Genomic DNA, 25464 nt, shown 5'->3' on the forward strand with positions numbered 1-25464 from the left:
CCTGGTGTCTGACCAGGCGGCCGGGAACTCAGAGGAGCCCTTTAAATCCCAGCCCTGGCCTGCAGCTCCGGCGACCGGGCCAGGCGGCCGGGAACTCAGAGGAGCCCTTTAAATCCCGGCCCTGGCCTGCAGCTCCGGTGGCCAGGCTGGGGCCAGCATTAAAAGTGCTCCTCCAGGCTCCTGTGAGTTACTTTCACCCCTGGCTCTTGGGGACATCTGGCCTCACCTGAGTGGTTAACAGTAACGAACTCTCCAAGAGGCTCCTACTCCAGACCATAAGGAACTGCGGTTCACCTGGCAGCCCACAATCAACTTCTGAGGAGTGTGTTGCTCATGTCACATCTTCGCTCAGTGATCTGCATGGGTTACCTAGTGATTTTTGAGTTTCAGGTGTTCAGTTTTAGCTACAAAGTCCTAAGTGGGTTGAGCCTTGTCTTCCAGAGAGACCAGCCTGTCTCCCCAATGTGGTACCACATCAGCTGAGAGCCCTGATCTAACTGCTTTCTTCTTTACCCAGCAGGAGGCTGCCCACGGCCTATTCTTGGGGAGCGGTTCTTGAATTTCCCCTTGATCCTCCAGGCCCAGATCTGAGGACTGTCAGGCCATGCTGCAAGGTTCCTGCCCTCCCCAGGGTATCCTGGTGGTACCGCAGGTCTGGGGGTGGGATTCTGAGTCTGGAGGGAAGGGCGTGGTGAAGTTTTTGTTTCTGAGCATTCGTCTGAGGTGCAGTGATGAGGGGGGAAGGACCTGTGCCCTGAGGGGTGCTTGCCTGCTGGATGGTGGTCCAGTGTCCAGGGATGTGTTTACAGATGTCGTGGATGCACATCAGAACAAATGCATTTGCAGCCACTGAGCTCTGCAGCCTGGCTCTCCTGGGCATGCAGGGCATGCTCTGTGCTCACACTGGCGAGGGCTTGTTCACAGGAGTGGCCTCATTCACTTCAGTGGGGCCAGGAGTGCTCCACCACGTGCACATTCAGGCCTTCTTTCTTCCCTGCGTCCCCGCACAGTGCCAACCTGTGTGCAGCTCCTGCTTGGCCACAGCCGGGAAGCCTCCCTCCTTTACACAGCTGCACAAGGGATGAAGACAGCAGCGGTCCCTGCTCTCACTGCACCCTGCTCACTCCTCCCCCACCCCACCCTGAGAGCCACCTGCCCAGATGGGCCCAGAAGCACATGGAGCTGTGGCCTCCCCACCCCCAGCCCTCTGCAGGACAGAGGAGCAGTCAGATTGCTCCCTCCCTGTGCACATGCAAAATCACTGCGGGACAGCATATCTGCGTGAGGCACTGACGAAGGGCAGTGGAGTGTCTGCCATGATATAGAAAAGAGGGCGAGAGAGTTGTTTGTACCAGCGCAAACCGACGCAGCGTAGGAGAGGAACATATAAGGACCCCGAGCTCCACCTGCACGCGTGTGACCTGTGCCCACTTAGCTCTGCCCCTGTGTTTCATTTCCTCTCTTTGCTAGGCAGGGCCGCCCAGAGGATTCAGGAGGCCTGGAGCAAAGCAATTTCGGGGGCCCCTTCCATAAAAAAAAGTTGCAATACTATAGAATACTATATTCTCATGGGGGCCTCTCTGGGGCTCAGGGCAAATTGCCCCCCTCCTCTCCCGTCCCCCCCAGCAGCCCTGTTGCTAGGGAAAAAGAAAAAGACCAGCTCTAGAGCAATGCAGCTCCCAGTCCTTCTGACGGCCAAAGCAGCCTCCCGGTCTGGGTCCACCCTCTGCCGGCTTTCAGCTCACAAGACTCAGGGCACAGTGTACAAATGATCATAGCTTTGTTCAGTCAGTCCAAGCAACAGGCCAGCGCCCAGTTAGGACACTGCCAAGGCCACGTTCCAGGGTTCAAAGCGGCTCTGAGTTTTCTGTGGCCATGGCTTATGTGCAGGTAGAATGGCAACTGTGTCCTTTCACTCCTCCCTAACTCAACAATGGCAGAAAGGATTTTTCTCAAACTTTCCAGCACAATTCACGTTGGACAGAGCCCATGTGTGGGCCCATTCCAGCCAACAGGAGCCTGCTTCAAGAATTAGGAACTTGTGGAAACAAGGCGCTATAAGAGAAGCCATTCACAGCCCTCGCAATGGCCTGTGAAATGGCTACTGTTGAGGCATGTACACATACATTCAAAGGCCAGATCCTCATCTAGTATAAACTCCACTGAAGTCAATGGAGCTCTGCTGATTTACACCGGCCCATAATCATTTTTAGGGCCAGAAGGGACCCTTCTGATCATCCAGTCTAACCTCCTGCATAACATGGACCGGAAAATCTCACCTAGTGCTGCCCCAGGATTCTGTCCTCATACGTAAGTGTGACCAGCGTAGGACTGCTCTTCCTGTGCACATTTACCAGACTGGAGAGCAGTGGGCCCAGGCTGACTCTTTGTTATTTGAATCTCACATAACAGGCTTTCCATGTGGGTTTCTGCTCCAGGCCTTGCTATGTGATTTAATATAATGCAGTCTCCTTTCTCCCTCCAGGACAATTTATTTGAAAAGTTAATTATGGCCATGGGAAAGAGTCCTCCCCTGCAATCCCTGGAGAAGGCAAGTCTGACAGGCACATTAGTGGGGTTTCGTATATATTACACACAGAAAACAACATTACAAGAAAATGATTCAGGTTTCAAAGCCAAGCACTCAAAGTTAGGAAATGCCAGAATTAAGAGTTGCCTGTGCAACCTTAATTCAACCCCCTGGTGCATATACACTATGATATAGTCTTTAGTTACATGGTCACATCCTACGTTTTCCACAGGACCGTACCTCATTCCGTTCACAAGACAGGTCCTGCCCAATATTTTGTTTTCTCCTCATTTTTCAGTAGGCACCAGTTTCATTTACTGTGTACGAGGGCTGTTGATTAATCGCAGTTAACTCATGAGATTAACTCAAAAAAATAAATTGTGATTAAAAATGTTAATCACATTTTTAATCACACTGTTAAACAATAGAATTCCAATTGTAATTTATTGAATATTTTTGGATGCTTTTCTACATTTTCAAATATATTGATCTGAATTACAACACAGAATACAAAGTGTACAGTGCTCACTTTATATTACTTTTGATTACAAATATTCGCACTGTAAAAATGACAAACAAAAGAAATAATAACAAATTTATTTGGGCATAAGCTGTCGTAGGTAAAAAACCCCACTACTTCAGATGCAGAAGTGGGTTTTTTACCCACGAAAGCTTATGCCCAAATAAATTTGTTAGTCTTTAAGGTGCCACCGAACTCCTTGTTGTTTTTGTGGATACAGACTAACACGACTCCCCCCGATAAAAGAAATTGTATTTTTCAATTCACCTCATACTAGTACTATAATGCATTCTTTTTATTGTGAAAGTGCGACTTACGAATGTAGGGTTTTTTGTTACATAACAGCACTCAAAAACAAAACTTTAGAGCCTTCAAGTCCACACAGTCCTACTTCTTGTTCAGCCAATCGCCAAGAGAAACAAGTTTGTTTACATTTATGGAAGATAATGCTTAAAGCTTCTTATTTACAATGTCACCTGAAAGTGAGAACAGGCATTCATATGGCACTTTTGTAGCCAGCATTGCAAGATATTTACATGCCAGATATGCTAAACATTCATATACCTTTTTATGCTTTGACCACCATTCCAGAAGACATGCTTCCATGCTGATGATGCTTGTTAAAAAAATAATACATTAATTAAATTTGTGACTGAACTTCTTGAGGGAGAATTATATGTCTCCTGCTCCATGGTTTTACCTGCATTCTGCCATATTTTTTGTGCTGGGTCATCATCCAAGACTACCATAACACATGTTGTTTGTTTTAAGAACACTTTCACAGCAGATTTGACAAAATGCAAAGAAGATACCAATGTGAGATTTCTAAAGATAGCTACAGCACTGGACCCAAGGTTTAAGAATCTGAAATGCCTTCCAAAATCTGAGAGGGATGAGGTGTGGAGCATGCTTTCAGAAGTCTTAAAAGAGCAGCACTCTGATGCAGCAACTACAGAACCTGAACCACCAAAAAAGAAAATAAACCTTTTGCTGGTGGCATCTGACTCAGATAATGAAAGTGAACATGCGTCTGTCCACACAGCTTTGGATGGTTATTGAGCAGAACCATCATCAGCATGGACGCATGTCCTCTGGAATGGGAGTCAGGCATGAAGGGACATATGAATCTTTAGAGCATCCGGCATGTAAATATCTTGAGACGCCAGCTACAACAGTGCCATGCAGATGCCTGTTTTCACTTTCAGATGACATTGTAAACAAGAAGCAGGCAGCATTATCTCCTGAAAATGTAAACAAACTTGTTTATCTGATCAATTGGCTGAACAAGAAGTAGGACTGAGTGGACTTGTAGGCGCTAAAGTTTTAAGTCTTTTATTTTTCAGTGCAAGTTATTTTGTACATAATTCTACATTTGTAAGTTCACCTTTCATGATAAAGAGATTGCACTACAGTACTTGTAGTAGGTGAATTGAAAAATGCTATTTCTTTTGTTTTTATACAGTGAAAATATTTGTAATAAAAATAAATATAAAGTGAGCACCGTACACTTTGTATTCTGTGCTGTGATTGAAATCTATATATTTGAAAATGTAGAAAATATCCATAAATATTTAAATAAATGGTATTCTATTATTTTTTAACAGTGTGATTAATCATGATTAATTTTTTCAATCGTGATTAATTTTTTCAATTGCTTGACAGCCTTTCTGCGTTCTATTCAATTTCTGTTCTCAAGGCTGAACTGAGCTCTGGGCATCCCTAAACCTCCAACTGCCAAAAGCTGGGACTGGATGACAGGGGCTGGATTACTTGACAAACTGCCCTGTTCTGTTCATTCCCTCCTAAGCACTTGGCACTGGCCACTGTGAGAAGACAGCACACTAGGCTAGATGGACCTTTGGGCTGACCCTCTGTGATGGAGTAGGGAGTAGGGGGTATTAACTTGGTAATGTTGCATGGGAGTGTTACTAGTTTACTGTCTGCATTAACACTGACGGTGGTGGAATATCAGGGTTTGACTTCACTTGTGGGATGATACTTGAGCACATAACCTGAGCCCAGGAGGGGGTTCAGGCCAGGTGACACCTTCTGCCCGGAAAACTGGACAAAGGCTGGAGGAGGAGCCAGGGTGTGTGGCTGGGGGAGACTGCTGGAGGGGGTTTCAGTTTGGAGCTGGCTGGGGAAACAGAGGGAGGCCCAGAATCAGGGTCTGGGCTCCCTACCCCACAAGATGGATCTTACTGAGGGGTTCCTGTTTTCTGTACTTACAAGCTCTGTCCTGGACTGTGTTTCTGTCGTCTAATAAACCTTCTGTTTTACTGGCTGGCTGAGAGTCACGGTGAATCACAGGAAGTTGGGGTGACTCCCCAACACTCCATGACACCCTCTATGGCTGTTCTTATGTTAGGTATTGGTTTCCTCATGGAATTTCTGAGGTGCTCATCACTATAGTAGAGTGCATCACCATTTATTTTCACAATGACCCTACGAGGTGCGAGTTTGGGATTATTCCCGCTTGACAGATGGGGAACTGTAGCACAGAGATGTTAAAGTCAAAGGTATCTATTAATTTTGGGTGCCCAATTTGAGAATCCTAGGCCCTGATTGTTAAGCGTACTGAGCTTCATCTAGCACTGTATATATTCAAAGCCCAGCTGCCATTGCTTTCAGTTGCAGCTGTGAGCGCTCAGCACTTCAGCAAATCAGACTGCAGGGTTCCAAGTCAGGCACCCAGAAAATGAGGACACACAATTGGTGACCCACCGGTGAAAAGTCTGGTTGAAGTGACTTGCCCAGCACCATGCAGGGACTCTGTGACAGAGGCAGGGATAGAATCCAATTCTCCAGGGCAGCATTTGACTGCCTTAAACATGAGACTATCCTTTCTCTTCCTGCAATCACCTCCAGGAATGAGGAGCCTACAGACAACAGCCTCCTTCACTACAAAGTCCTGATCCATCCCCAGAGCAGGTCCATCCTCTTCAGGGTGGTCTTTGAAGAGCACAGGTGAGATGGTCTCCCTGCTTTCTGTTCCAGTCTCTGGCTCTGGCATGGCCTGTAGCAGCCCAGAACTACAATTTCAGGGAAATTCCTGCTCAGCCCCTGCAACCCTGGGCTGGAGCATGCTCAGTTCAGACAGAATCTTTGGGGATTTTAGCTACTGAGCTCTAGCACATATCTACTGAGCATTTGTGAATTGTGATTTTGCAAAGGCTTAGAATTTGGGCAATTTGGGTTGATTTTCACTGGCACAGCAAAAGGTACATCCCTGACCCAAAGGTCAAGTCTCATAGACTTTAAGGTCAGAAGGGACCATCATGATCATCTAGTCTGATATCCTGCACATTGCAGGCCACAGAACCTTGCCCACTCACTCCTGTAATAGACCCCTAGCTTCTGGTTATGTTACTGAAGTCCTCAAATCATGGTTTAGAGTCTTCATGTTATAGAGAATTTATCATTTACACTAGTTTAAACCTGCAAGTGACCTGTGCCCCTGTTTGCAGAGGAAGGCAAAAAAACCAAAACAGGATCTCTGCTGATCTGACCCAGGGGAAATTTTCTTCCTGACCCCAATGCATGGGGGCACTAGATCTTCTCAAAAAAAAGGCCATCAGAATATTTTAATATGGGCAAAACAATGTATTTTTCCCTACCCTCATTCTCAGAAACAGTTGAAGTGTTTTGGCTGAATTTTTTTTTAAAAAAAAGCAGCCCCTGACATGGAAAATGTCAGCCAAGTGGCTAACATTTGGCAAAGTTCTAAGCAACTGGAAACAAGGTCTTACAATGGGAAGTGTCAGGCAACCATAACAACAGGCAGTGCTCCCAGTCTCGCAGGCTTGAGCCCTCTGTGATTTGGGAGATCTGGCTGGATTAATTTATAGTGCAGGCTGCTCGCACTCGACTGTCTGATATCGGCAGTGCTGCCCCAGTGTTTTTGTATAGTGCAGACAGCACCAGCAGTAAAGTTTAGAAACTATCTTTCCCCTCTATGGCTATGGCTGAAAGCTCAAGGCAGCTACTGAATCTGCCTTCCCCACCAGGGCCACCCAGAGGATTCAGGGGGCCTGGGGTCTTTGGCGGTGGGGGGCCTTCGCTTTGGTGGTAATTCGGCAGCAGGGGGTCCTTTCGCCCCAGGACCCGCCCCCGAAGTGCCCCAAAGACCCATGGCAGGGGGTCCCCACCGCCAAATTACCGCCGAAGACCTGGCACTTCGGCAGCGGGTCCCGGGGCGAAAGGACCCCCCACCGCGGGTCTTTGGGGCTCTTCGGCGATGTGTCCCGGAGTGGAAGGACCCTCCGCCACCAAATTGCAGTTGAAGACCCAGAGCAGAAGAAGCTCTGGAGCCCCAGCCCCGTGAGATTGTTATGGGGCACCCGGAGCGAGTGAAGAACCCTGCTCCAGAGGCCCCCAAAAACTAGAAGCTCTAGGGGCCCGGGGCCTGGGGCAAATTGCCCCATTTGCTGCCCTCCGGCGGCCCTGTTCTCCACACCTATATGAGATGCAGGAATTGAGTCAAAGTGTTAGACACAAACTGTATTTGCCTCCATGAGGTTTCTTCCTTACAGAGATTCCAAAGAGGAACAGGACTAATAAGCTAATTCTAATCGAGCCTGCTCTATATAAGTTCTTATATTGCCCTCCTCACTACTATCTTCCATTAGGGCATTTAGGAATGGGACTCACATCTATGCAGTGTGATTCCTTTTCTCTCTCATCCCCTCCTGGGGGAGAGTTGTATATGCAGCGCAGTGCAGCGCAGTGTGTTGGTTTTTGTCATTGGTTTGTTGCTGTATGTGTATGTTAGAGGAGACAGGTGGAAGAAGCCCAGGGTGGGAGGTTTGAGATGGTCCTTAGTTCTGATGGGAGTTTCATTCACAGGCTAGGACTGGTTCCTGAGAAATGGAGCTAAAACTGTGACAAGACTAAGAAAATGTACCAAGGCCCAGCTCCTCAAAGATATAGGCACCTAGAACTCATTGAAAACAATGAGAATTAGGTGCCTAAATCCTTTTAAACATCTGGGCCTAAACAATGATGTAATGCCCTGTAGTTGTTTCATCCTGTAGTGTCCCTTGACTGCAGTAAGAAATCTGGTCTGAAATGACTCTGCCTGGAGAGAAGTGACATGAAGTGTATCTGACTCTGCTTAGAGTTGCATGTTGTTTTTGGTACAGTGCTCAAAGACCATGAGCAAATCTCTGAGAACTCAGTGCGGTGAGTGAGGTGACGTCTACCTTGGTGCTGGGTAAGTTATAAATGCATGAATAGGGAGTACTCACTAGGCAGGTTCGCAGCTGGAGCTATGGCAAATTTCAGCAGCTGAGCAGCTGTCTCGAAATATCGTTATGTGCAGGAGGTCACTGCTGTGTGCTGTGCGAAGGAGTGATAGATCTCCCAGTGGAGGAGGGGGATTTCCAAGCTGTTAGGAAAGGTGCCACTTGACTCAGAGTCAGTGGGACATTGAGGCACAAATACAGTCCCCTAACACCATGTCCCATGCATGCTCTTTTGGGGCATCACCCCAGTTCCTTCAGTAACAGGAGCTGATCCCAGGCCACATTAGCATGTCTGCCAACCACACACAACATACAAAGAGCCTGTTCTCGCAGGGGCAGTGCCCCTCTGGCAGTGTTAACCTTCCTTAAGCATCTTTGAGCTGAGTTTGTTTCTTTCTTGGTTTCACTCTAATGGAGAAAAATTGTTAATTAAAATCCTTCTTGTTTTTCTGAGTTACTCAAACATGGGCCAGCTATTGACCTTAGTTGTCAGGGAATTTAGTAACGTTACTCCAGAGTCACACCAGTAGAGCTGAGGGTTTGCGGGCCAACAAATGTGCATATGCTTGTTTTGGGGTTGGATAACTCCAGAAAGGTTTATTTCTGAAACCTCAATCTTGTCGAGAATTAGTCCTCCATGAAGACCTGGAAAAATTCGATTCAGAACTGACAGTTAGAAGTATTTGAATATTATGTACTGCACAGTCTGGGAGTCCCCACTAGTTGGTAGTGAACATACCAATGTGCAGAGCCCCAGAGAGAGACCGATGCTCTGATTTCAGTTATTAACAGATCCTAATCTGCCACTGCGTGGGAAACAAAATGCTGCCAGAGTTGCCATCCTGCAGGGTAACTGGGCCAAACCCTGGGCCTGGGTCATCCGCAGTGTGGGTAGCCTGTAACAAAGGCTATGGAGTTACTAGTTTACAAGAAACTCTACAGAGGAGATGACATCATGCCAGTAAGGGAATGCTTACACCTGATTGGCTGAGCATAATCCTTAACATTGGATTTCCATGATTGTAAGAGTGAAATCTCTTTTTCCACGAATCTCCTGCAATGTTCATCGAAAGGTCCTGTATCCCTGAATGCTGCCGTCCTGCATGGCAGCAATCCGAGGGAGCACAGAGCTCACCAAGGATTACATTGCTGAGAGAAACTTCTTTGCAATTGTTCTCAATGACTCTCCCGGTTTCTCTAACCAAGCAGGAGACAGGACTGGACACTTGCTCTGTGCTCTGTCAATTCCTTGTCTGAGATTCGTCTCCCTCAGCTCAGTATTGTCATGTGCTCAGAATGCTGATCCAGCATTACAATTCTTCCAGAAGCCCAGGGCTACCCTTTTCAAGGGCTTGGGTTGAGCAAAGGGCATGAGCTGGTATACTGGTATATAATAATAAACGTATGGTTTCTAGATCCTTTTGGCTGAGGATCTCAAACGTTTCCAAAGGGGAGTAAGAAATAGTATCTCCAGTTTAAAGGTGGGGAAATTGAGGCACAAATTGGTTAATTGACCTGCCCAAGGTCACACAGCAACTTAGCAATAGAGGAGCCAGGAGTCCTGACACCGAGTCTGTTGCTTTAACCTCCAGACAAACTCCCTCCTTTTCAAGTGTTGTTTAAAGTAACTAGCCTTATACCTTGCCTGTGTGCCTGGCATCCAGAGTCCCTGGAGAAGGGATGTGCATGAATCTTAGCTCAGGTTTCATCGGCTTAAGGCTTTGACAGGAAACTATAAAAATAGGACAGGAAAACTTTTAAAACATCTCTCTCTACTATTTCCTTGGAGTGTGTCAGGATTCCCTTCCCACTCTGACCTCTAGGGTACAGATGTGGGGACCCGCATGAAAGACTTCTTAAGCTTATATTCTACCAATCTAGGTTAAAAACTTCCCCAATGCACAAATTCCTTTCCTTGTCCTTGGACGGTATTGCTGCCACCACCAAGTGATTTAAACAAAAATTCAGGGACGGGTCACTTGGAATCCCTATTCCCCCAAAATATCCCCCCAAGCCTCTTCACCTTCTTTCCCGGGGAGGCTTGAGAATAATATACCAACCAGTTGCCTTTAATGTAAGTATAGACCAGACCCTTTATGTTTAGGGCACTAAAATCAATCAGATTCTTAAAAGAAGAACTTTATTATAAAGAAAAAAGTAAAAGAATCACACCTGCAAAATCAGGATGGAAGGTAACTTTACAGGATAATAAAAAGATTTAAAACACAGAGGATTCCCCTCTGGACTCAGCTTCACAGTTACAAAAACAGGAATAAAACTACCTCTTAGCACAGAGAATATTTACAAGCTAAAACAAAAGATAACCTAACACATTTCCTTGCCTTACTTACAATTTTTGTAATCTTAGATGGATCATTTCAGGTATGTTTTCAGGAGATGTATCTGCCTGGTCTCTCTCTCCATCCGGAGAGGGAACAAACAAAGAGAGCACAAACAAAATTCCCCCCCGCACCCCGGATTTGAATGTATTGTCTTTCCTTATTGGTCCTTCTGGTCAGGTGCCAATCAGGTTATTTGAGCTTCTTAACCCCTTATAGGTAAAGCAATTCAGTACAGCTGCCAAGGAGGGATTTTATGCTACTCTTTCCTTTATATTTATGACAGAGTGTGATTTTTCCCCTGGGGAGCAAAGTCACAAAGCCAGCCAGCCAGAGACAAGGTGGGAGGAGGGGGTTTTCCCATGTGATCATGTATAATCAGAGCTGCATTATCTGTAGAGACCTGCAGGCAAGCGCATTGCTTCAAAATGGACAGATTCAGATCTGGTGTAAGTGGGTGCAACTCTGGTGTCTTAGGTGGACTTGTAGTCACTCATCCTATGCCAGAGTTCGGCCTGTGCTGTTACCATGGCATTGCCATGTATACAGCTGTGCACCATCTTCTCATATTCTCCTGCATGAAAACAATTACCTGCTAAAATCACCTCTGCTAGCTCAGGCGGTGCCAATTACATAGCCCAGGAAGGGAGCCCTGCTGCCTTTTAGAGTGCACTGCCCCCCTTCAGGCATGCTGCTAGGGAAAGCAACCATCTCTTATGGTTGGAACTCCATAGAAGCCACATCAGTGGAGGCTGATATGGGAGATCTGCTAAATCAGTGCATCCCCAAGACACCCTGGTTATGCCAGCTCTGCAACCAAGGCTACTACATTTTGGGTTTGCACTTGTTCAGTGCAGGTTGGTGGGTGCTCTGTACTACCACAGCTCCAAGCGTACAGGAAACGTAATGTATTGTAAGGCTGCACTCCTAGCCTGGGTAAGCAAACCTCCTGCTAGAGGGAAACCATGTGAAAATAGATATCGAGGCTTCACTCTCCTGATTCCTCTAAAATCCATGCTGGAGCAATGCCGAAGCCCTGGGCATGTGTCCTAGTGAGCTCGTTATGGGGAAGTATGGAACTGCCATGGGAGGGCTCATGGGCAGCTCTTGGCCTTGCTGTTTGAAGAGAAAACTTTCAGCAAAAACATTTTTTATTATGAGAGGGACTTTGATTTTAGCAGAGAAAAACCTCCTCTTCCTTGTTGTTATATTTATTTGCTAGCAAGGAAAGAATTCACATGGGCCATGGCTGGATTCCCCAGGGGATCCTGGCCAGTGGTGCTACAGAAAAGACAGGCTAAGTCAGAGACAGCGAAAGATTAAAGGAAATGTTTATTAGTTTGATTTCCAGTTAGCTTGCGCTTCATTGGTCTGCTCACATGGCAAAAATGGAGCATGTTTTCATGGGGCCTACACTAGCAATGGACATGGTAGACACTTACCCCTGCTCTTGTACCTTTATCTGTGTGGGTCTGAATTCCCCTTACAAGCATTCATTTCACCTGTGAACACCCTGTGAGACAGATCGATGGTACCATCCCCAGACAGGTGGCGGGAAAACAACATTTCTCCTGTAAGAAATTTCAAACAAAATATTTGTGTTCAAATTTGGGGGTTGAAAAATGTCTCTTTTTCGTCAGAACATTTTGAACGGATTGAAAATGAACATTTTATTTGGCTTCAATTTTAAAAAATTTAAGTCAAAACAAAATAAAAATTGTAGTTTTGAATTGACATTTTGGCATTAACGGTTTCCATTCAGGTTTTTTAAAATCAAAAAAGCTGAACCAGCACCTTAAGTTGAAAAGAAATGAAAATTTTTGTCAGTTTGAAACAAAAATGCTTGTTTTTGACCTTTCCTGAAGGAAAATTTAAATTTTTCACTGAAACTGATATTTTCATGGGAAAATAAATTGATTTTTCTTTGAGTGATTGCATGTGTGCATTCCTCTTGTGGGGTTGATGCGCCCAGCATATGGCCGCCAGAATCTTTTCCCCTCAGTGGTACCTGTTAGACTTGCTGTTTTCTCCAGGTGAGGTTTTATTCTATGTATGGTACTGAGCTGTGCCCTGGTCACCAGGTTTCTTGCTCCAGGCCTATGCCAGGAACCAACCCACAAAAGAGCTGTCTGAAGCACTTGGAGAGGCACGCATGAAGGCCTGGTGCCAGATTCACAGGGAGTTCAAGCCTAGGACAAAGAAGGATGTGGAGGGTAAACTGAAATTTCTGCTGATGCAGGTAGTATCAGACCACCATCAGAGCTGTCCTGGTCTGACTCGGTACTGAGTGTTGCAGCTTCAATGAGAAGAGCACTTCCAGCTTTAGCGGAATCCCAGCCAGGTTCTCTCTCACCTCTACCGAAGAAGAAATACAAAGCTTCCAGCTTCTTTGGCACCACACCCAAACACCCTCTCAATGCCAGCTATGCTGGAGGCATTTGCAGTGTCAAGAAACCTGCTCTGCTTCTTCGGGCCAATGTCTCCTTCCTTACCGGAGTCCAGTCCCTTGGAACCCTGCCATTTCTGCCAGTGACTCAGCTTCTGACCTGCTATGATAGTGTCACTTTATCCATCGCCAGGCTTTCAGCACTGGTCCCCGGCACAGATTGGATCAGCCCCACCCTGGTCAGAGGAGGAGAAATCCTCATCATCAGACTTGCAGGTGGAACCTGATGTTTCACAACTGGTCTCTGCACAGATCCTCTCTGACCATCTACCACTGTGACCCTTCAGTGGGATCTGCCTTGGGAATGTGACTGGGACAATGGGGCCCTGTCCCATATCTGTGGCCATTATGAACCCCTGGAGGTTTCCCCGCAGTTTCCAGATCTTACCCACATCAGTGCCCTTGTCTAAAAGAGCTGAATTTACACACCAAGCAGCTCCTTCCCTGGAGTCTGGCACTGGGTTGAGCATCCCAGAGGAGGTTCCAGAACCAACCAGCAGAAGAGATTCTGCCCCTCTGGTTTTGCTTCCTCTTTGCCCTCTCCAGACGAGGATGTTTTATTTGGCACATCTTCACCTCCTCTGGATGATTTTAAAGTTTATCAGGAGTTGTTAAAGAGAGTGGCTGCAGACTTAAGTGTAGAGGTCAAAGCGGTCAAGGAGTCCTCACATCACCTCATGCACCTTCACAAACCATCTGTCCCACTTCCACATTGCTTGGTCCAGATTACTTTGGACCAGTGGGTCTTGAGTACTGTGTAAGTGGGATATACTCTGCAGCTTTCTTCTCCTCGTCCCTTCCACCCTTCCTCCCAGTCCCTCTTCAGCAACCCCTCTCACGAGAAACTCTTTATCCAGGAATTTCAATTGCTCCTTCGCTTGGGAGCCACAGAGGAGGTTCCATGTGGTCTGAGGGAAGGGGTTTTATTCTATTTCCTAACCCCAAAAGTTTGGGGGTGGGGTGTCTCAGAGCAATTTTAACCGTATGTCAGCTCAACACATTTTTAAAGAAGATAAAGTTTTTCATGGTCACACTAGCTTTTATTATCCCAGGGTCTTTACAAATTAGCTGCATTCCTCTGAAGATCCAGGATGCAGGTTTTCCCAGTGCTTAATTTGTGCCAGGGCTGAGGCCTGGCACCTCTAGGCTTGGCAGTTCATAACCTCTGGGCTTGCTGCATCCATTATGAATATAAAAATTGCTTGAGCCCTAGCACATCTTTCATTACAAATTAAGCACAGGGTTTACCCCTCCCTTGCCAAAGCTTGTCAAAGGCTTGTACAAACTATAAGTGCAGAGCAGTGTTGCCTTGGTCATCAACGTTCAGTGCTCTGGGATTGATAATCAACACAGAAAATCTCTCCTTTTCCTGTTCAGAGGATGGAGTTTATAGGAGCTGTACTGGGCTCATCTCAAGCCAGGGCCTTTCTTCCACACTCCAGATTCCAGGCAATTCAGTCACTTGTTATAGGTTTGAAGGCTCACATGATCACAACAACGTGAAACTGGGGCTTTGCAGACACATGGTCCATTGCACCTATTTGAATCAACAGGCCAGACTATGAGTCAGAACTCTGCAGGGTTGGCTGACATCAGTCTATTCACCAAGCCGCTGTCAGACTCAATGGTAAGAGTGCCCTCCCATGTCCTCCCCTCCCTGGGTTGGTGGAGAGATCCAGCCAACCTATGTGTAGGCGTTCCATTTGCCCACCTACAACTGACACTCATGCTAGTGGTAGATGCTTTGGTCCTGGGATGGGGAGCCCATCTGGGTTCTCTACAAATGCAGGATCTATGTCCTTACACCTCAGTGTCAGAGAACTGAAAGCTGTCACTCTGGCATGCCAATTATTTGTATCACAAATCAGGGGAAGCAGTCTGTTCATCCCCACAGACCACGTGGCAGGAATGTTCTACCCCAGCAAGCAGTGGGCAGCCTGCTCTTCTCCACTCTGCCAAGAAGCGATTCTACTTGTTGCCAACTCTGTCAATCTAGAAGCATCTAACCTGCTGGGCACAGAGAATGACGTAGCAGAATATCTGAGAAGGTTATTTACGAGTCACCACCAGTGGTCTCTTCACCAAAGTGGCCTGATACATCTTCCAGTCATGGGTGTTTCCCCAGCTGGACCTATTTCCGACAAAGTCCAACAGAAACTGTGAGCAGTTCTGCTCCCTACAGCATCACAGCCCAGATTCTATAACAAATGCCTTTTTAGTGACATAGTCAAAGGGTCTTCCATGCTTTTCCGCCCATCCCACTCACTTATAGGGTCCTGCTAAAGATAAGACAGGACCAGGCCAGAGTCATACTTATAGTCCCAGCACAGGCCTTCCCCACTCTCCTGGCATTGTCAGTGAAACCTCCAATTTCATTTCCCCTAGACTCAAACCTAACCTCCCAGGATCACAGTTGCCTATACCAGCTGAGCCTACAATCCCTTTGCCTAACTGCATGGATACTCCATGGCTAGGCACTAGAAAGCAGGCTTGCTCGAAAGATGTACAAGAGCTTACTCACCTTGCAAAATTGAGGCGTTTCTTCATCTGGTCTTGAGAATGGGACCGGTTCTTCAAGTCAAAGTGTACTGGACTACTTATTATTCCTGAAACACCATGGTTTGGTGGCTAGTTCCATCAAAGTACATCTGGCTGCTAATTCAGCATTCCATCCTAAAGTACAATCACTGTTTTTTCCAATGACATGTTCATAAGATTTTTAAAAGGGTTAGTTAAATTATACCCTCAAGTGCAAGACCCTGTTCCTCTGTGGGATCTAAACTTAGTACTGTGAAGACCTATGGGTCCCCCGTTTGAACCATTGGCTATCTGGTAATCGCTGCATCTATCAATGAAGATGGCATTTCTGGTGGCCATTACCTCAGCCAGAAGGAGCGCTTCAGGCATTAATGTCAGGACCTCCATATGCAGTCTTTTTTAAGGACCAGGCTTATCTGCATCCTCATTCAACATTCTTCCCAAAAGTGGTTTCTTCTTGCCACAGCCAATTCATTTGCCTGGATTCTAACCAAAACCAGATGTGACCAGGGAGGAAGAGTGTTTGTATACCTTGGACATCAGAAGAGCCTTGGCATTTTACCTAGATAGAACGAGACACTTCCATAAATCCTCCCAGCTGTTTGTAACAGATACAAGCTGAGTGAGAGGTCCATCAATCTTCACCCAGAGAATTTCTTCCTGCATTTCATCCTGCATCCGCATGTGCTGTGACATGGTTAACGTCACTGTGCCTGACAGAGGCACAGCTCCTTCAACGAGGGCACATCAGCTGTGGCAGCCTTTCTGGCACAAGTGCCGAATGCAGACATTTGTGGAGTGGCAGCCTGGTCCTCAGTCCAGACGTTAGCTTCCAACCGTGCTGTGGCTCAAGACTCCAGAGACGATATTAGGGTACGACAAGTTGTTCTCCAATCTTCATGGAAATAGACTGTGATCCCCACTTCTGTTCTACAGCCTGTGAGTCACCAAGAGTGGAATGCCCACACGGGATCACTCAAAGAACGGTTATTAACATGTTCTGCTATTGTTGTTCTTTGAGATGGGTGGCATGTGTCCATTCTACAACCCAGCCTCCTTCCCCTCTTTGCAAGAGTTACAGCAAGCTCTGCCCTTTATACCTGTAGGCAATGCTGTGTGGCAGTAAGGGTACTTGAGTCACCCAACAGGTAACTCTGAGGCGAACAGTTTCCTCTGGTCATGCGCTGGGGGCACTGACACCGAGAGCGGAATGGACACATGCAGCCGATCTCCAAGAACAGCAGTTATGGCACAGGTTAGTAACCAGATTTCCTATGAAAATGTCTCTTCCACTGGGACGACTTTCCACCCAGTAAAGTTCATCCAACTCTGCAGCCTCATTTACCAATTGGTAAACTGAGGCACAGGAGGCAATGGTCTTGCCTGCAGACCCATAGCTAACTAGCCCTAGGATGGTGTTTGTTAGGAATCTGTTGGCAGTATGATTTGTCACCATCCTCACTGGCCAAGGACTGATACTAAACACATTTCTCATTGACAAGCCCAGGCTGTGTTCGGCTATCTTTGGCCAACCACTGTCTGCCACTGCAGATAGTTGAGACAGACATTTCGGCCACAGTTGCAGGGGGCCAGTGGTATATTAGGCCAATTGGGGGTCCTTGGGAAAATGGACGCCCTCTCACCTTGACCTGCTCTGCTCACCTGGCGCACCTGCTAGGAAGTGGGGTCAGGACATGGAGGCTTGCCCCGCTCTGCCTGCCTGCCCAGCCCTCTTGCTGGGGAGCAGTGGAAGCCCCCACTCCCTGACCCTCTTCCTCAGCAGGACCACCAGTTGGGCAGAGCAGGGGAAGGCCCTGCGCCCCGATCCTGCTCCCCGGCAGGAGTGCTGGGCAGGAGGGAGAGTCGGGGAAAGCCCTCAGGCCTAATCCCATTTCCCCGGCAGAAGTGCGTGGAGGGGCTGTGGGCAAAAGGGGTGGAGAGAAGCCCCCACTTGCTCTGACCCAGGACCCCACAAAACCGTAATCTGCCTCCCTCTGCGGGGAACTAGAGGAGTGGGGTGTAGCCAGAGCCTGTGTGACATGCCTAAAGCAGCACATGGGTCAGATAGGTCTGGAAACCAGGAGTCCCCTGACTCTTATTGTTCACTCTCTGCTAATACAACATACTGATACTCTCCTACTGCACTAAAACCTCCAGCTGTCTGTGTGGTCCCGCCAGGCGCAGGTCACAGTCCGTGTGGAAGGAAACATCCAGAGCAGACACATGTTGTTTTTCCATTAGAGGGAAGGTTACTGCATGTGTAAATAGCTGCTTTCAGACTGGACAAAGCTGGCAGCATAGCTGAGAGCCGTGTGTCATGGAATGGATTCCAATGAGGGTACGTCTTCACTACCGGCCATATCGGCGGGTCACAATTGATTCTCAGGGATTGATATATCGCGTCTCATCTAGACGCGATATATCGATCCCCGAATGAGCTCCTGTCGACTCCGGAACTCCACCAATTCGAACGGCGGTAGCAGAGTCGACAGGGGAGCCGTGGGCGTCGATCCCGCGCCGTGAGGACGGTAGGTAACTCGATCTAAGATACTTCGACTTCAGCTACGCTATTCACGTAGCTGAAGTTGCGTATCCTAGATCGATTCCCTCCCCTAGTGTAGACCAGCCCTGAGTAACTCCCAAAGGGACTGAGACTTTAGAGTGCTGGGCATTAGCATTCATTAGGCACAGGAGCAACCTTAATATCTCCATGACAACCAGCCAAATGTGCAAAGTCCTTTCCGGTTCTTCTCCCTCTCCTAAGCTGACACAGATCAAGTGAACAAAATACAACTGCGGGCAATGGGTGCTGCTGAGGCCCATGGGCCAAGAAGGGTAGAGGGAGGAACACATCTGCTTGGCAGTTAATTCTTACACACAAAGCTTTTTATCCCTATATTGTGAAAACGGATCTGCATTTGAACTCTGAGTTGGTATGATGCCTTTTGCCGCTACATGTCATGCATAAAGTACCAAATACACGTGGTCACAATCAATGCATCTGACGAAGTGGGTATTCATCCCCAAAAGCTCATGCTCCAATACGTCTGTTAGTCTATAAGGTGCCACAGGACTCTTTGCTGCTTTTACAGATCCCGACTAACACGGCCACCCCTCTGATACTTGACAATCAATATTGACTCCTGTATGCACGTCAAGCTCAGGACTGGACTTTTTCTTCCAGATACAGGGCTTGAAAATCTGCATTTCTTGCAGACCTTTTGGTGAGCACTTTGTGTACTTACGGATCAGCCCCTAACTAGGAAAATTCTATCACATGGCACTCGTACTGTGGCTGCAAGTGAGACATTCCAGAGAGGAAGCAAAAAGACACCACATAGATTTCAGTGGGGAATGAAGCTCTGCTCTGCTCCGCCAAAAAATGTGGCCACAGACACAAATTCTGCAAAGGACAAATTATCTGAGGCCAGTGTCCTGCAGAGTCTCACAGGGCCTCAGCCATTGCATAAGTGTGCCTATAATCTTTATCAAGTTTGATTAGTGTCTCATTAAAGATTTAATAATTTGACCCATTAAAATTAGCACCAGATGGGAGCTGGCACGTTGCCAGCACACTCTGGACTCCAGACTGCAATTCCCAGATTGCTTTGGCTGCTTTCCCTCAAAGAATTAAATCTAAATATGAAAATCTATTTTTGTCAAGTATATTTTAAAGTGATGCATTTTCCTTTTCAATGGCAAATGTTGGGCCCCATTATTAATTGCCAGGAATTCCTTCTGGGGCACATTCAGCAACACTGTCAGATATTCAGTTTGACTCTTCCCCTACTTTGCTTTGAAGCCCGTTGTGGTGCATGAGTTTTGTCCTTGTGTGGTTATAGGCTTTGTCTTTATAAATGAATCCAGAGCCCTTTCCAGATACAGTTATGTTCCCAGCACAGACAGAGAGAAGTTCGATTAAATCATGCAGTGCTCTGGCTGGAGGGCTGCAATGTAACATGGCTTTATTTCTTAGAACTCAGAACAATAATGCATGTATCCAAAACCAGGGAGAGACAAAGCAGGCTACTTCCTAAGGCAGCCTTGCTCTAGGCTGGCTCTTTACAGACTGCTTGTGCTCATACACTTCCCTACAGAGCCCCCAGCCTTCAAGCAGGCCCAGGAACCCCTCCCCCCTCCCCACACTCTGAAAGTGATAGCTTGCAACTGACTCAGTCCTCAATGCACTGCAGCAGGGGTAGGCAACCTATGGCACATGTGCCGAAGGCGGCATGCAACCTGATTTTCAGTGGCACTCATGCAGCCCGGGTCCTGGCCACCGGTCCAGGGGGCTCTGCATTTCAATTTCATTTTAAATAAAGCTTCTTAAAAAAATTAAAAACCTTATTTACTTTACATACAACAATACTTTAGTTATATATTATAGACTTATAGAAAGAGACCTTCTAAAAATGTTAAATGTATTCCTGGCACACGACACCTTAAATTAGAGTGAATAAATGAAGACTCGGCACAGCACTTCTGAAAGGCTGCCGACCCCTGCACTACAGATACCACAGTACAATCACATCAGACACATTGAGAAATAGGTGAAATAGGCCTCATTTATTAGGTGCCCTGCACCATCCTACAGTTAATTAGGCCTAGGGATCGTTCATGAAATATGTGAAATTTCATTGCAACCATAACAGAGTTGTTGCCTCCTCCATGCCCCCTTGTGGCCGGGGGTGGCTCTGTGGCACCCTGCCTTGGTTTGCCCTCTTTGGGTCTCAGTAAGCTCAAACAGTGGATTTCACAAATCCAATTACGGCCCTTCTTGGGGTCTGCTTTTATTACCAGAATGTTCCAAAGCAAACACAGATTGTTTCCCCCAGCCTTTAGCTGGGCAATGTCATGACCCACAGGTCTCAGGTCTGGACCTGCAGGGTTTATAGGAGCAGATGCTTGCATACCTGGGACTGTGAAACAGTCCCAGGTATGCAAGCAGGAGCAGCAGTGCCCAGGTTGAGGCTCCACCCCTATTGGGAGCCCCCAGGGCACTGCTGCTCCTGTAGCGGGGGCTGACTGCCTCCAGCTGCCCCTGGGGCTGCTGCTCCGGCCAATGCTCCTGCCACCTCTGGAGTGGTCCCTGCTACCTGGTCTGTTCCTGGGGCTAGCCGCACCAGCTGCTGCTCAGGCAGTGCCCAGAGCCAGCTGCCTGGGGTCACCTGAGCAGGGGCTGGTGCAACTGGCCCCGGGGCTGCCCAAGCAACTGGCCCTGGGGCCACTCCAGCAGTGCCTGGTGTCGCTGGTCCCCAAGCAGCTGGCCCTTGGGCTGGTCCAGCAATTGCTGACCCAGCTGGTACTGCTGGGCCCGGCCAGCTGCTGGAGTGGCTCTGGGGTCAGCTGCACTGGCTGCTGCAGCTGCAGAAATCACAGAGGTCGCAGAAAGTCACGGAATCCCTAACTTCTGCAACCTGCATGAGAGACTCGCAGCCTTACTTATATATGGAATGAATACAGATTTACAGATCCTAATGTACAAATGTATCTTCTTATATGACAGAGATAAATCTTGCATGTAACTCATGCATCAAAGTCATGAAATGGGCTACAAATGTAATAAGAAATAAGGTATTGAAAAGTTTAACACATGGGAGGGCACCAAAGATACTCCTCACCTGGAGCGCCATTTGGTCTAGGCCGAGCCCCAAGCAGCTTCCTTGCCGGGGTGAGGATAGGAATAAATTGTATGACTGGCACATAGGGAGATAAGCTTCCTGTACTGTCACTCTTCCTGGCTGGATTTGCTTGGCTTCCTTTAATCTTTTTCTGTTTGCGCATGTCTTAGGGTTTAAAAACAACAACAATCTAAAGAAATTCCATTCAAAACATATGTTCAGAGAGTGTTAGGGTTATGGAATGAAGCATTCAGAAGCCAAGAAATGCAAAAATTAAACTTGATTGTGTGGTCTTAATTTTGCACTTTTATGTGTATATATTAGGAGAAAACACTTGTGGGCACAGTTAAATCCAGTCATTACTGAAGATATGGCCTCCCGGTTTTGCTTGTGGCCCTATTTGTGTCTACACACCTTCCACACCAGGTTGGTGCTCTACATTTCAAACCCAGGCAGTTTAGCATTAGGGCTGCCGTGGACTCATCTGGACATTGCAGCATGCAGAATGCAGCCTGGGATTAACAGCACTGCCAGAGGAATTTCTGCTCCCACTTCATTAATGAGAAATCCAGCACTGAAATCCCTACGCAACTTTGAAAATTGCAGCCTGCATGTAAAATACCGGGCTGTCCTGCCAGCACCTACATTGCATGAGAGTAAGTTAGAGACAGAGCAACACCCTCCGCTGTTGTTTCCTGGACTTCATCAGATGTTTAATGTAGGAGTTTAAAGTCTGACTATATTACAGTCAAAGGTCCTTCTTCCACGAACAGATGAAACATTTGCATGAAATCATCTCTCAGCAGAAGTAAAAGGCCCTTCATGTTTTAGATGTGAGTTTCCTGATGAATCCCTGATGTGCTAATATCCCCAGCCAGGGATCAGGCGAGCCCTGGGAGCAGCAAAACCCCATTCCTCACTGCAAATAACCCAACCAATGTAGCTTGTAAGGCACAGATGTCTCCTTGTTGGAACTGGGAAACGGGCCCACTGTTGCTGTAGCATTGACGTGTTAAAGAGCCAGTTAAAATTGCCAAGGGGCCTTTCCTAGTTACCCAGGAGAAATAAATCACTATTGCATGTATAATTGCTGGAGGTTCTCCTGATACAGACTGATGGAGGAGCAGGCATTCCTATGCCAGTGCTGTGCACACTCCATAACCCAGGAGGGCTCAGTCATGTCTGGGAAGCTTTCTCTCTCTCTAGAAAGCTTTTCAGGAGAGATCTGGAGCCGATTTCCTTTAGAAGCCACTCAGCAGTGAACTCAGTCCTAAACATCTGTTCCCAACACAACAGATTGTTAACCTGGAGCTAAGAGTATAAATAGCTGTCACTAACTTACGGGGAAAATCCTCAGTAGAGCTTTGCTGTTCTCTGAAAGAAAAGCAAAGTCAGAAAGGCAGGGAATTCAAAGTGCAAACCCATCCACTGGAAAGTACCCAATGGAAATGCAATTCCCAGAGCATCCAAATCACCTGGACTATTCCCCCAGATCCCTAGGACCTTCCATCGAAGACAGATACAGTCTATCTCTCTGACAAGCATCATGATATCACAGCTAGTTATCACAAGCAACCGCTAGAGACCTTGACAGGTCAGCCAGTAATCTGAATGGTTGGAGTATCTTCAATCCCATAATACTCTGGCATTTGGCAAGCAGCTGCAGCTATCTTAAACCATGCAAGTTATATGGGGTTGCGAATGTTCACAGCTTCGTGGAGCCAGACCACTTTGGACAGGGAAGAGTTAAAAATGGTTGCACAATGCCCACATGCTGGGGATTGGATAATCTATTCAGAGAGCGGCCTGGAGTCTGAGGAGGTCTCTGAGGCTGAGATACATTGTCAGGGGCGAGATGTTGGTGTTGCTGCCTTGTGAACGGGAGAGCAGGCTCCAGCTCACAGGTTGCACCCAAGCACAGCACAAGGGAGGGAAGCAGGTACCAGGCCATACTGGCCAAAGCTGGGTTTTGGTCTTGTTCTAACCTGCTGGTTTTTGGTTTCTTCTCAGACTATCGCACCGGTCCCTGCTTCAGCCAGGTGAATAACCAAATGTGCCAGGGCCAGCTCAGTGGAATCGTCTGCACTAAGACCATGTGTTGTGCCACCATTGGACGGGCCTGGGGTCACCCATGTGAGATGTGCCCTGCCCAGCCTCACCCCTGCCGCCGGGGCTTCATCCCCAATATACGCACTGGAGCCTGCCAAGGTGAGTGCCATGGAAAGGTGCTGCTGAGTCCAGCCAGACAGAAAATGCAGCTCAACCTGGCTGGGAATCTTCCAATGAAACCAGTTCATCAGCCCGGACGTTTCTCCTGAAAAGGAGCCGGGTTGGCTGAACTTTCATCCAGTCAAAGGCAGGGTCCCCGGGATGCTGCTGCTCCAGAACAAAACCAAAATCAAAATACTGAAATTCTCCCAAACCAGAACCCCCTCGTTTCATCCAGCTCTAACTGCAACGCAGCGGTGAGCCTCGGAGCCCGGGGCCTCGGGACCCTCCCCAGCACTGGCCTGGCTGTTGCCTGCACCGGCGATGAGAACTTGCCAAACTGGGCTACAAGTAGCCAGATACTTCATGATGCGCACTTCAGAAATATGGGAAACAATCACAGTGATCACCAAGTGGGTAAAGGGGCTTCATTTGGCAGCCATGGTGCTTGTTTCCCATTGCAAGGGGGCAGAGCTTAGCCCCACGTAAGCCCAGGGCCAGGGCATGGCGCCCCCTTGCACCGCAGATGGAGAGTAACATAACACGCTCCTGTTTTGATCACACCCCAGCTGGCCCCGCTGCTCTGCCTGTGGTGCCAGCCTCACTGCTCCCTTGGTCTTCTCCCTCTTCTGTGCCGTACACTGCAACTGCTTCGCCCACTTGCTGATGTTCTTGTTCTTCTCCCTACAGATGTGGACGAATGTCAGGCTATCCCAGGCCTGTGTCAGGGTGGAAACTGCATCAACACCGTGGGCTCCTACGAGTGCAAATGTCCTGCAGGACACAAGCAGAGTGAAACCAGCCACAAATGCGAAGGTAAGACGAGGTCCTGAAATCCCCAAAGCCTCTCCTAGGGAGCAGCTGTTGTTCTCTGTTGGCATCTTCTCACCATCTCACTCTGAGCTGCGTTGACAGAGCAGGAAAGTGCAGTCAGTGGAAGGTTCTCCCAGATAATGCACACCCAGTGTCAGGGTGGGGTAGTGTTAACCCAGGGTGCTGCTATATGTCACAGCAAAGGATGAAGAAACAAACAACGTGTCTTAGTTACTGAAATCTGCGTGGTAGCAAGATAGAACCACTTGTCTGAGCAGAGACTCTGCAAACCCAGGGGGACACAGGAAGCAGCAGGACACTCACAAGGGCCGGCACAGACGAGAAGGGTGTCCCTGCTTAGCCAGGCAAGCTCAGGACTCCTCGGGTCAGCATTTAGTGTGTGCTTTTGAAAGGCCAAAGGACAATAGAGGTGTCAGTCGAGTGACTGATTTCCCTCCTCAGAAGGCTGAGAGGTAATGGGAGTAAATGCTGCCCCATTTCTCTGTGTTGTGGCCTTGTGCACTGGAAAAGAAATGACGTGCCTGTGACTTCTCTGCCTGGTTGAGGAGACTGCATGACCATATAGAGAATGGAGGAGCTCCTGGGCCCACTACAGGGAATGGGCTCTTCCTCTCATGGCAGGATTAAAAGGGCCATCCAGTGGTGGGGGGGGGGGTGGAGGGGGGGAGCTGAAAGAATGAAGCTTTCCTGTCTCGATCAATAGCTTAGTCCCTGCCCATGCTGGTAGCCCCCGCGCAGAGGCTGCCCAGAAGCCGCTGCAGTGGTACAAGCCCAGCCGAGTGTGGGCAGGTGAGTACCTGCTCAGATATCTCCATTCCCAAAGCCCTCTGTTTGGCAGACAAGGTGCGGGGCTGGCTGGGCCACACGATCTGAGCCATTGCCCCAGCCTGGCGGGGGCCACAGGAGCGTCCAGTCAGGGCAGTGTGGAGGGAGCCAGCTCTGCATTTCGTGCTGCTACTCTTCAGGGGATGCTTCCAGCCGGAGCTCCAGGAATATTTTCAAGCCTGCAGGAGCCCCAAGCACTGGGACTTCAGGAAATACTCAGTGAGAATTTAAGCCCTGGATGTTTCACATTTTCAGTCAGTGCGTCAATGAACCCACTGTGTGTTCCTGGTTCAGAGAATCTCTGAGGGCTGTGACAGTTGTATAGTGAGAGCAAAAGGAACCAGTGAGGCCAGGAGAACT

The 25464-nt window shown here is 47.9% G+C and overlaps 1 protein-coding gene across 1 annotated transcript in view; it reads left to right on the top strand.

Moving 5' to 3' along the window:
* Positions 1–25464, top strand: part of FBN3 (fibrillin 3) — a 264037-nt gene that overhangs the window by 92621 nt on the left and 145952 nt on the right. The window contains exons 6-7 of the mRNA XM_032799200.2: positions 23248–23445; positions 24136–24261. Of these exons, the coding sequence (XP_032655091.1) occupies positions 23248–23445; positions 24136–24261 (324 nt within the window). The remainder of the gene's footprint in view (positions 1–23247; positions 23446–24135; positions 24262–25464) is intronic.

Source organism: Chelonoidis abingdonii, chromosome 11 (genome assembly GCF_003597395.2).
Source record: "Chelonoidis abingdonii isolate Lonesome George chromosome 11, CheloAbing_2.0, whole genome shotgun sequence".
NCBI classification, from domain to species: Eukaryota; Metazoa; Chordata; order Testudines; family Testudinidae; genus Chelonoidis; species Chelonoidis abingdonii.